The sequence below is a fragment of the Puntigrus tetrazona genome, chromosome 2 (genome assembly GCF_018831695.1).
Source record: "Puntigrus tetrazona isolate hp1 chromosome 2, ASM1883169v1, whole genome shotgun sequence".
Lineage (NCBI taxonomy): Eukaryota > Metazoa > Chordata > Actinopteri > Cypriniformes > Cyprinidae > Puntigrus > Puntigrus tetrazona.
The window spans coordinates 12,745,540-12,756,919 of NC_056700.1; the positions used below are offsets into that span (position 1 = coordinate 12,745,540).

The following is an 11,380-nucleotide window of genomic DNA, read 5'->3' on the forward strand; positions in this document are numbered from 1 at the left end:
TTGCTGGGGAATCCCACCCTCCCAAAAACAAAAAAACAACTGGATTTAAGGATTTGCTTACAGAGGGTGCTTATTCCTCATTTGGTATTACGTCCTCTGGGATTAACATGTCTATTACTAAATGTGAAAGGCAGTAAGAGAGAGAGCAATCATAGATCAAGGGAATGAACCCCCCACCGAAAGACTCGTGCAAAACAAAGGAAATCGGAAAAAATGGTTGCACGTGATTTAGGTATGTGACATCCAGCTCAGAGAAATTCCCTTGAGGAGTGTTTGTCTTAAAAGGATCACTCTTTATTTCGCGTCGTATAAAACATCCATTGATATGTACACACATTCTCGGAGGTTCATTAGCGTCAGTCACAATTCCAGTGAAGACAGTCTCAGCCCAGATGTTACTATGGTACTGCGTTAAAAACAAACCCATACAGCGCTTGGGATTTAATCAGATTTGATCCTTCTTCACTTATTCCACATTCTTCAGTGATCGTACAGTGCATCGGAACTAATGAAAGCACATCAATCCAACTGAGAAAGACATGTTTCGAATGAAAATTATATTAAAGATTAGATGGATTGGTGTGGAGCCATTATAAAAAGTAGGTAAAATAGAAAAGACGGCCTACATAATCACTGAAATGAGTCAGGACCAGCCTTTTGGGTGAATCTCTCAAAAGCCTGTCAGGAAATATCTGGGTCACATTTCACCACAAAATCATTAGGAGAATTTTTCTTTATTTTGCATGTAAGATTTTTGCCATATTTTACCCTCAAATTCTCATTCACGTTTTACCACTAAATGATTATTATAGCAATACAGTATTTTTTAATAAATAAACAGCATAAGTCAAGGTGAACTATACTTATATATATATATATATTATAATTATATATTTTATATATACACACACACACACACACACACACACACACACACACACACACACACTAAGGTGACCATGCATGCCATTTTTCCCGGATGCGTCCTTGTCATTGGTTTGAACGCAAACAAAGCCAAAACCTAGATATTTTAAGCAGTACAGAAATCCTGGCCAGGACATGGCTCTTATGGTCAGACAGACACACACACACACACACACACATTTTTTTTCCCACAACAAAAAAATGTATATATACACATGTATAATATACTTATATAGATGTGGATTTTATTCTCAGGCTCTCATGTGTGGGTTCAGTAGAATAGGTTCTTTTCATTGCCATTAAAGTGAATAGCAAATACAGGAGCCTGAGAGGGAAAAACAACAACAACAACAACAACAACAAAAAAACCCACTAATTTTAAAAGAAAATTTCAGATAGCACTTACAAGCATCTGAACTCTATATACTCTTTTTTTTCCTTTTGACATTACTGAAATTACTCACATTATGGTATTGTAAATGAGAAACTTTTAGCATTATGGTAATGAGAATTTGGAGGGAAAGATGAAATGCATGTTCTCAATGATTTTTTTAAGCACAAAATATTTTCTTATTTGGGAGTGAAATATAAGTTTTTTGACATTTTTGAGCAGGTTTTGAGAGTTCACCTTGCAACACATCTAACGCTACAGCGCTGCACACCAACAGTCGTTGTTTCTCTTGTGCTTCAGGTCCTCTGATGGGAGAGTAGCGTCTTATTTGCGGTTGAGGAGCTGGCGGGAGTGGGTGTGAACGGCCTCTACGAACGCCCCCACATTTTCTGGGTCCATATCAGGGTACAGGCCGTGACCCAGATTAGCGATGTAGCCCTTGGTGCCAAAGCCCTCCAACATCCTCTTCACAATCTCTGATATGCGCTCCTGAACACACATAAATGAAGAGAAATGTTTGGGTTGGACACCATACATCAGGTTAAAATCTATGCTCTAGTTTTTCAAACAAAACCCATAACTTCTGAAATGACGGTGGAAAAAATGTATTTCAGAGGCTTTGAGACAATGCTATGAAAGCCATGCTTGTAATGAACGAGCAACGAAAGCCAAAGACGGCTCTGTGAGGAAAACAGCTGCTCTTACGGCTCATATTTCCAGCAGGGCCTAAATTTGTAAAAACAAAATGGCCTCTTTATTTTGAAATGGATTAACCAGAAGTAAAGTAATGCTTTTGAAGCACAAAACACTTCTGTACAGCATAGATTAAACTGAATTGATGTAGAGAACTGGTTGTGTTTCAAAGGATCCATGACTCTTTTGTGAGTTGTTTAGATGTTTGTTTCCTCACCTTTGTGGCATATAGAGCGCAGGGATCCATGTTGCCTTGCAAACTAACTTTTCCTTCAGTCCTGATACTGAAAAACACATAACATAAAAAAAAAAAAAAAATTAAAACTTAGTAGTCAAACATCACAACAGCTAAAAGTCACTTTAAATATAACTGGTCATTTATGGACCTACAAAATCTAATTCTTAATTATTTAACTTTTTATTTAGTAAATGGATAAGTTGGATAATTTGAGAAGAGCAGCCCCTATTTGAATGGGAGTGTTTAATAAAAAATAATAATAAAAAAAAAAAAACAACGACAAAAAAGCCATTCAATTTGTTTAGGAAAGCAACTATAAAATACCAATAATTGGTATTTTATGTGCATTGTAATGGATATTTGAAATGTATAAAGAATAGCTGTTTGCCCAAATATTACATACACAGTGCTTTAATTGACTATTCAGACTCAACCAAAGCAGAATTGGCCATTTTATGTTTATTAAAAAAAAAGAAAGAATGGATCGTTCAAATTCATATAGTAAAAGAAAAAAAAAAAAAGACTAGTGTAACTAGATCACTTACCGTAGTGATCCTAAAAACATTGCTAAAAAACATATATAATGGGCCAGCCAAAGCTTTGATCTCACGCCAACTGTGACACCATTTCAAATATGAAGTGCATAAGTTGGATCTAATAAACCTGACCAGTCTGGAGCAAATCTGCCTGAAAGACGAGGCCAAAGATCACACCTCTAAAAATGTGAGTTAACTCTTTTGAAATAAGAGACAAAGAGACAAAACTGCAGTAAAGGATTTGGAAGGGAGACCTGCTATGAATATAACGGAAATCAGAAAAACGCATCACATCTTTAGTGACTGACCGTGCTGAACGCGGATCTATGGTCCAGTCGAGACCCACCACTTCATAACCAGACTCGGAGAGGTCCTCAAGCCCGTAATGGCCATCTTTAGCAAAAACAATCTGAACATCAAACAGAAAAGACAAGTTATGTAGGAGCTGAGGGATCAATGAATGAAATCTCGGTGGAAACTTTCAAAAGAGATGCCTGCAAGAAAACCTGACCTGATGCTGACAACTAGTGGCAAATCATCTTATTACATGTGTGCACGTGAAGTGTGCATAGAGTAACACGGCTGATGTCTGGATACTATTAACTAAAACCGTTAGCGCTATGCAATCGTTTTTTATTATTAAGTCAAGAAAAACAATGCTTAACAGCTAAGTAGACTGTTTACATTTTTGTATGAATACATATCTCAATATCTCAACTAATGTATTATGGATAATAATAAATAGGAGCACTTGTGCACAGGGCAATTTTCTTTATATTAATATAGTGTTTTAATTTCAAAAGTTAATTTAATTTATATTGATGCAGATTGTATAATCTTTAAATAATATCAGATTTTAAATGCAAAATATTTAAAGTGTATCTGAATTATACTAACAATTCTTCCACTTGGCACAATCAAATATACCAAGTATTTCTTTATTGTACAATTTAGCAGACTTTCAGCATACCCATTTAGTATGCTAAAAGCACAATTGCAGGACATTTTATTAACTGCGTAAATACAAAACAATATTTGCAGTGTATTTAGCATGCAATAAATATACTTCAAATGCATTTAAGTATATCTATTTTTCATTAGGGGTGTTGCTGACATCTTAGGATGAATCACATGTTGCCGTTTTCCACATGACAGTCGCATATTAATGAAGTTAATCGTTGCTCAGTAAATCATAGTTAAATCCAAAGAGAGATCAAAATGTCAAACTCTACTTACCATAGGCACATTGTCCAAACCAGATTCTTTGATCTTGTCTTTAACACGGCGAACAATGTCTCTCAGATATGGCAGAGAAAACTCTTTAAACTCCACTGGGCCCAAACAACCAGTATGAGACTCGAAAACCTGCAGAGCCTAAAGGAAAGACAAGATAAGATACTTAGTGAAAATTAACTGTGTATTAGACACATTCTGCGTCTATAAAAACTATACAGAACATCTAAATAGTGCATCAGATTTTTCAGATGTTCTACTCCACAATCTCAATGCATTCATTCGCTCACCTGAGCTCCAGCTTTCACCTGACCCAGAAGATAGTCCACTATGACGTCTGTTAGCTGGCTCAGGAGTTTGTGGCTGGCCTCTGGATATCTGTAGAGCCAGCGTTTAGCTTTTGAGTGTGTCGTGGAGCCTCCTCCTTCAATCATGTAGGACATTAGAGTCCACTGCCATTCATCAGAGACACAACAGATGATGATGGAGACCATTAATGATAAGTAACCATACGTTTCTTATGCTCGTCAAGCCTGCATTTATTTGATGGAACAGTAGAAATGGTCTAATTATGACACTGTCACACAGTTCTTCACAAATGATCTTAATATGCTGCTTAAAAAAACATTTCTTACTACTACTACTACTACTACTACTACTACTACTACTACTACTACTACTACTACTACTACTACTACTACTACTACTGCTACTACTGCTGCTACTACTACTACTGCTACTACTACTACTACTACTACTACTACTACTACTACTACTACTACTACTACTACTACTACTACTACTACTACTACTACTACTACTACTACTACTACTACTACTACTACTACTACTACTACTACTACACTACCAATGTTGAATGAATTGTTTTGTATTCTTTGCACACAAGAAGTATTTTTGTAGCTTTATAATATTAAGGTTGAACCACTGATGTTAGTGTCAGGACTACTTTAACAATGTATCTTTTTTTTATTCGTTATCCCCAAACATCTTGTGCATGTTTAATGCAGTATCTCTAGTCCATGGTTTTCTCACCGGAGCTCCAGTGAAGCCGATCAGAGGAACTTTTCCCTCTATTCTGTGTCGTGTCAACGTGATGGCTTTGAAAACGTAGTTGAGTTCAGACGACACGTCAACCTTAGACTTCAGTCTCTGCAGATCTTCAGGCTCCTTCAGCGGTTCTGGGAATGTGGGACCTTTTCCAGGACTCATCTGAACCTCCATTCCCATGGCCTGGTCGCATTAAACATTTTAGATATAGACATTCTTTGGCAATTCGATAAGTTAGAGGTCAAATTATGACCCTCGTTCACCTGAGGGACCACCAAGATGTCAGAAAAGATGATGGCAGCATCAAACGGGAAGCGTCTGAGTGGCTAAAACCGAAAATCGAGACAGCGTTAAAGCTCATTAGGTTATAAGAAGCAGGTAAGAATAAAAAAAAAATTGCTCAGGGATGCTGACCTGTAGCGTAAGCTCACAGCAAGCTTCAGGGGAACGGCATGTCTCGAAGAAATCCTTCCCTGCCCTCGATTCCCTGAACTCTGTTAATAGAGCCACGGAGACACTAGCTAGTAAATATACTGCATATACTGAAGGAAAAAAAAAACAGCTTCACAGTTAGCACTGGTACATGGTACATGCCTGGCAGATATCGGCCGGCCTGTCTCATGCACCACACAGGAATGTGCTCAATCTCTTCTCCTCGAGCGGCTCTCAGGAATGTGTCGTTCTTCAGCTCTGGAAAGTCTTTGGGGCTGGGATGGAAAACAGCCATCAAAACATCTCAATAACTCTTTCACACAACATTACTTTTCACTCATTTGTAAAATCTATAGTGGAATTCATGCGTCTTTTGTAGTCAGAAGCCCCTCCCTTTGCTGGAGATGATCAGGTTTCACAGATGTTTAAAGCAGCAAGTGAAGGGAGTAGATAAGGGCTTTTGAGATCAGGGGACTAACGGTTTACTCATTCTTCACAGCTTGATAAGCATTTGTGCAGAGAGAGACACAAAAACACACCCCGTTGTCTACATTACAAAGCCACGCAGATAAACACCACTATTCAAATGCTGCCGGTTTAGTTTTTTTAAGTAGCAAAATAACTCTATTTCAAGTATATAGTCATCTTTTTAAGTCTATTCTTCAAAGAATATGTAAAAACTACATTTAGCAGGATAACGGTTTAAAAACAAACAAACTTTTAAATAGTAATATATATCTTGTGTATTGAAATGTAAATTATATTTACATAAATAAACAATCAAGTATGAGTGCTCAAACCCCCCAAAAAACATTATATCAATGATTTGTGACCCTGGACCACAAAGTCAGTCCAAAGTAGCATGGATTAATTTGTAGTAAGTGCCAACAATACATTGATCAAAATTTTATTTTATGCAAAAAATCATAAGGATATTGAGATCACATTCCACAAAAATATTTTGTAATTTTTCTACCCCAAATGTCAAAAAATATTTGATTGGTAATTTGCATCACCAAGGACAACTTTTAAAACTATTTTTTCAGCATTTAAATTTTTATTTTTATTATTATTATTATTATTATTATTATTATTATTGCAACCTATGATTTATTTTGAATAATACCTAAGCCAAATATTTTTTCTCATGGTCCAAGGTCAAATTTGATAATCATATCCTGTATATTAATTAATTATTGTATTATAAATTCTGAGACGTTCTTTGGTTATACAATAATAACATATTTTGTAATTTAATTAACTAAAGGCATTTATCAGTACACTGCAAAAAAAAAAAAAAAAAAAAAAAAAAAAAAAAACACTTTGTCTTATTACTTGTCAAAATATCTAAAATATTTCTCTTAAATCAATTTTCTAAACAAGTATAAAATGTTTTCAGAAAAAAAAAACAACCAGTCAAAATGAAATGACTTTTTCCTCAGAGCAAGCTAAACAATCATGCAATGGGTTAACTAAATAATCTCATTTTAAAGAAAAAACAAACAAGATTATTTTGCTTACCCCATTTGCAGATTATTTTGCTAAAAGGGGTAAGCAATTCCATAATATTTTTTGGATATTTTGGCTGGAAACAACATTTATTTTTATCGCAACTTTTCTGACACTTAAATTAAAAATTATCTGACAAAAATTATTTGACATTTCAACACTTAAATTAGACAGCTGAGGGCTATGAGTTTCAGTTTATAGTTAGTGACCCGCATCTGTAACACACTACCTTTCTCTCAGTAGCTACTGCATTACCTGCCTGTGTAATCTAAATATGTTTTATAAACGAATCCCGACGTATTACAGAATTTGCCATTACAAACGATTATTTCGTAATGTCAGCGAGCTGCTCTGGTTCTACAACAAAACATAAAATCAAGTCATTATAACACGCCACTCGGCATTCATTCATTATTAACTTACAGAATCAGACTGTCCTTATCCATTATTGCCAGCGTCAAAGAAGAACCGAATAAGAGTCTGCAGACTTGACAAGATGTTTTACTCTGACTCTGCCTGACACCGTGTTATAACAAACCAACAACGTCACGCCTCCAAGCTGAAGGGCGCGGCCATCTTGAAATGATCACATGATCAAGAAAGGGCAGGACTTAGAGAGAACTGGAATTAAAGAAGTAGTTTACCCGAAAATGGAAAACTGCCATAATTCACTTACCGTCAGCTGTTACAAACCCGAATGAATTCATTTCTTTCTTCTGCTGAGCACGAAATAATATATTTTCAAAAGCACAGGTAACCAAACAGTTTCTGGTAAACAGACACACATGTGTGTAATCAAACTAATTACGGTCCTCTATTTTTATTTTATTTATTTCACTAAGGACTAGCAACTGTTCGGTTACCCACATTCCTCAAAAGGTATTCTTATCCGTTCAACAAAAGAAGCTCATAAAGGTGAGAACTGTCTCTTTAAAACTTTTCAAACTACTTTCGAGGTAAATTCCTTACTTATTGTAGCTAGTATTTCATGACCCAGAGAACTGGCATCAATCAAAAAAAGATTCACTTTATTAGTTTTCTAGATAATGTACAAATTTACAAAATATTTTAAATATTCAAAGCATTTCATTCTTATAGCTAATCAAACACAAGGCGATTGAGAGGCTTACAAAATATTGCCATGTGTCACTGCTCATTATTGTAACATTATCAATATTGTTATTAAAATATGTAATCAAAAAACAAAACATTGCGATCTCTTTACAGTGAATGGATTCCGTAAGTCATTGTTTCAATTTAAACCAGAGGTTTTCAAACATTTTGTTCCCAAGAACCTCCAAATATAAATGATCTATTTAGAGAGAGCCTTTTACTAAAATATACAGGCATAATGTCATTTATGAATTATTCACATCCTTTTAAGAAAATGTGTGACAGTTAAAATACAAATGCTTTACAGTGTTCATTTTAAGCATTTGTGAATGTATCTCAATGTCTTTTCAATTCAAATGTTCAAATGTATCGGTATAGCTCAAAAATACTTAGAAATCCAAGGAATGTGAAATAATTAAAAAAGCCTTTATTCACAAGGCTTTATAAGTAAAAACAACTTTGTTTTTAATTATTAAGCCATGTTAAAAGCCAGCTTTTTAATTATTCCACATTACTCAAGCGCCTTGGATTCAAAAGTGTTTTTGATGCAAAAGAATCCCGTATCCACTTTCTACACCCCAGCAGCAATTTAGTTTTTTTTTTTGCATATTTGTGAATGTATTGGTATAGTTCCTTTTGCAATAAATATCCCAAAACAGCTTTACAGTTAACTTTGACAGCCCTTAAAAGTCAAAGTTGTTTTTTTTTATTTATTTGCAGATAGCAGCCCCCAGACTCAAGTTTGAGTCTCCTTGTTAAAAAAAAACAACAACAACGAAACTTTGGTGGGGTACTTAAAACATAAAAATATATTTACAAATTGAAATGCAGTCATTGAAATATGAACGAGAAGAGCAAAAGTAACAAACAGGCTGTTAAAACTTCAATTTGAAGCAGAAATAGAAAATCTGAACCTTGCTTACAAGTAAGCAGATTGATCCCATTATTAGTTACATATTAGATTCACAGATAAATCACAGATCTTTTGATCATCTTGAAGAAGTACAAATATATGTTTTCTCATGGCTGCTGCTGGTACTGGCCCTCGGTGGCTGTGTAGAAGTCATCTAGTACACTCTGAATATAGTCGAACGTGGGCCGGTCTTCTGGTCTGTTCTTCCAGCACGAGGTCATGACCTCATAAAGTTCAGCGGGACAGTTTTCAGGACGGGGCATCCGGTATCCTCTTTGAACGGAGCTCATGACTTCACTGTTGCTCATGCCTGAAGGAAAGATAAGAAAGGAAGCGTGAGTGGACTGATAGAGAGAAAGAGAAAACTTAGTGATAAATGTCACAGTCTTTCAGAAAGGTGTCAATGTTTAAGTAAAGACGCCAAGTTGACACCAACTCGATTAATCACAGGACAAGATAAAATGTTTTTTTTGTTCTCATAAATGTCAAAATGCAACATGATCTAATTAAAACTGTTAATACGCTCTCATTTGCATTGAAATGTTGTGATCAGGTGAATGATGTGAACAAACCCCTCCATAAAACCTCCAGAATACACAGGACTAAAATTATCACTGCGATTTCTAATATAGCTTTCCTATTTGATCATGCTTTAAATTATAATATAATTTACTTCTGTGAACCAGAGCTGAATTTTCAGCATCGTTACTCCAGTCTTCAGTGTCACATGATCCTTCAGGAATCATTCGAATGGGATATATTATCAAATATTGTTAAAACTGTTGAGCTGCTTAAATATACATATTTTTTGGAAACTGTAATACTTTTTTATTTGATTCTTTGAGGAATAAAAAATAAAAAAGAACAACATTTATTCAAAATATAAATGTTTTCTAACAATTTAAGCCTTTACTATCAAATTTTTTGATCAAATAAACTCATACTTGAATAATACAATTATTAAAAATAAAGACAAAATTGACTGACCCCAAACAACTGAATAGTAGTAAATTGTAACAAAAAAAATTCTGTTTTGAAAGAAAAAATACTTTTTAACCTTTTAATTATGAAAGAATCCTGAAACCTCAGGTCCCAAAAATTAAGCAACACAACTGTTTCCAAAATTGATCATAAATCAGCATATTAGAATCATTTCTGAAGGATCATGTTACACTGAATACAGGAGCAATAACTTATTATATAAATGAGTTTTTTTTACTGTATTTCTGATCAAATAAAAACAACCTTAATAAAGAAACGTCTTTAAAAACAAAGAAAAAATGCGGTGTATGCATTTGCGACTGATATAGATATTTCTGGCTCAGTGCAATACATTCTTTCCAATAGTCTAAAAGAAGTTCTGAAAGCAAAAAAGAGAGAAGAAAATAGTGTCTTGCCGTAATGTAGCTCAATATAGAGCTAAATATGTTTATCTGGATATCAGTCATTATTTTTACGATTATTTAGTAACATTTGCATCAAATGACACGGTTCATCCGAAAATGTGTCAAATTGAACAAAACTGAAATACTTAATGTAGCTAGCACAACTTGACCACTAGATGTCGCCAAACTCTTGATAAAAGAATCGGTTTAGCGCTCATTACTCCACTGCAGCTTTCTCTGCGAGTAACGCTGATAGCTCCCAATAAAATTGCAATGCTTTATTTAAACTCAAATGCGACCATTATCTCAATTATATTACCTGGATACGGAATTTTCCCGTATGTTATGATCTCATACAGGAGAACCCCGAAGGACCACATATCGGATTTAATGGTGAAAGAACCGTAGTTGATGGCCTCGGGTGCCGTCCATTTGATGGGAAATTTTGCTCCTGTGACACAGAACCCACACAATACACACAAATCAGTCAGGTCTGCTGATGCAGGAAAACTATCACTATATAAATCAGTATGCATGGCAGCCTTAGCAGGCAAGTCTGGAGAGGCGTCTGACATAGCAATGCTGCAGAAAATGACTTGTCCATTCAATACGCTGCTAAACCACCGAAAGGTGTCACACACTCACCTTCTCTGGCTGTGTATTGGTCATCCTCAATTACTCTGGCCAGGCCGAAATCTGCTATTTTGCACAACAGGCTATCTGAAACCAGCACATTAGCTGCCCTCAGGTCTCGGTGGATGTAATTCTTCTTCTCAATGTAGGCCATACCTTCAGCTATCTGCAGAGACGCACACAAACTCGGCGTCACTCACATAAACAAACATACACCAAGTCTGGGTCAGTACGATTTTTACATTGGAACCACTGAAATATTGAAAATACTGAACTTTGTATTCATTAAAAGAATTCTGAAATTGTTTTCGC

The 11,380-nt window shown here is 35.3% G+C and overlaps 2 protein-coding genes across 2 annotated transcripts in view; both read right to left on the bottom strand.

Annotated features, from left to right (window-relative positions):
* Positions 1-272: 272 nt before the first annotated feature.
* urod (uroporphyrinogen decarboxylase) lies at positions 273-7,602 on the bottom strand. The gene is made up of 10 exons (XM_043260614.1): positions 7,448-7,602; positions 5,678-5,790; positions 5,498-5,577; positions 5,347-5,409; positions 5,069-5,266; positions 4,306-4,467; positions 4,019-4,156; positions 3,091-3,191; positions 2,226-2,292; positions 273-1,804 (listed from the first exon to the last, which is right to left on the bottom strand). The coding sequence occupies exons 1-10, from the start codon at positions 7,468-7,470 to the stop codon at positions 1,640-1,642; spliced, it is 1,110 nt and encodes a 369-aa protein (XP_043116549.1). The 5' UTR covers positions 7,471-7,602; the 3' UTR covers positions 273-1,639.
* Positions 7,603-8,031: 429 nt separating this feature from the next.
* Positions 8,032-11,380, bottom strand: part of lyn (LYN proto-oncogene, Src family tyrosine kinase) — an 11,121-nt gene continuing 7,772 nt past the window's right edge. Inside the window, exons 11-13 of the mRNA XM_043260600.1 lie at positions 11,081-11,234; positions 10,755-10,886; positions 8,032-9,360 (exon numbers count right to left, since the gene is read on the bottom strand). Coding sequence (XP_043116535.1) covers positions 9,158-9,360; positions 10,755-10,886; positions 11,081-11,234 — 489 coding nt within the window. The 3' untranslated portion in view covers positions 8,032-9,157. The remainder of the gene's footprint in view (positions 9,361-10,754; positions 10,887-11,080; positions 11,235-11,380) is intronic.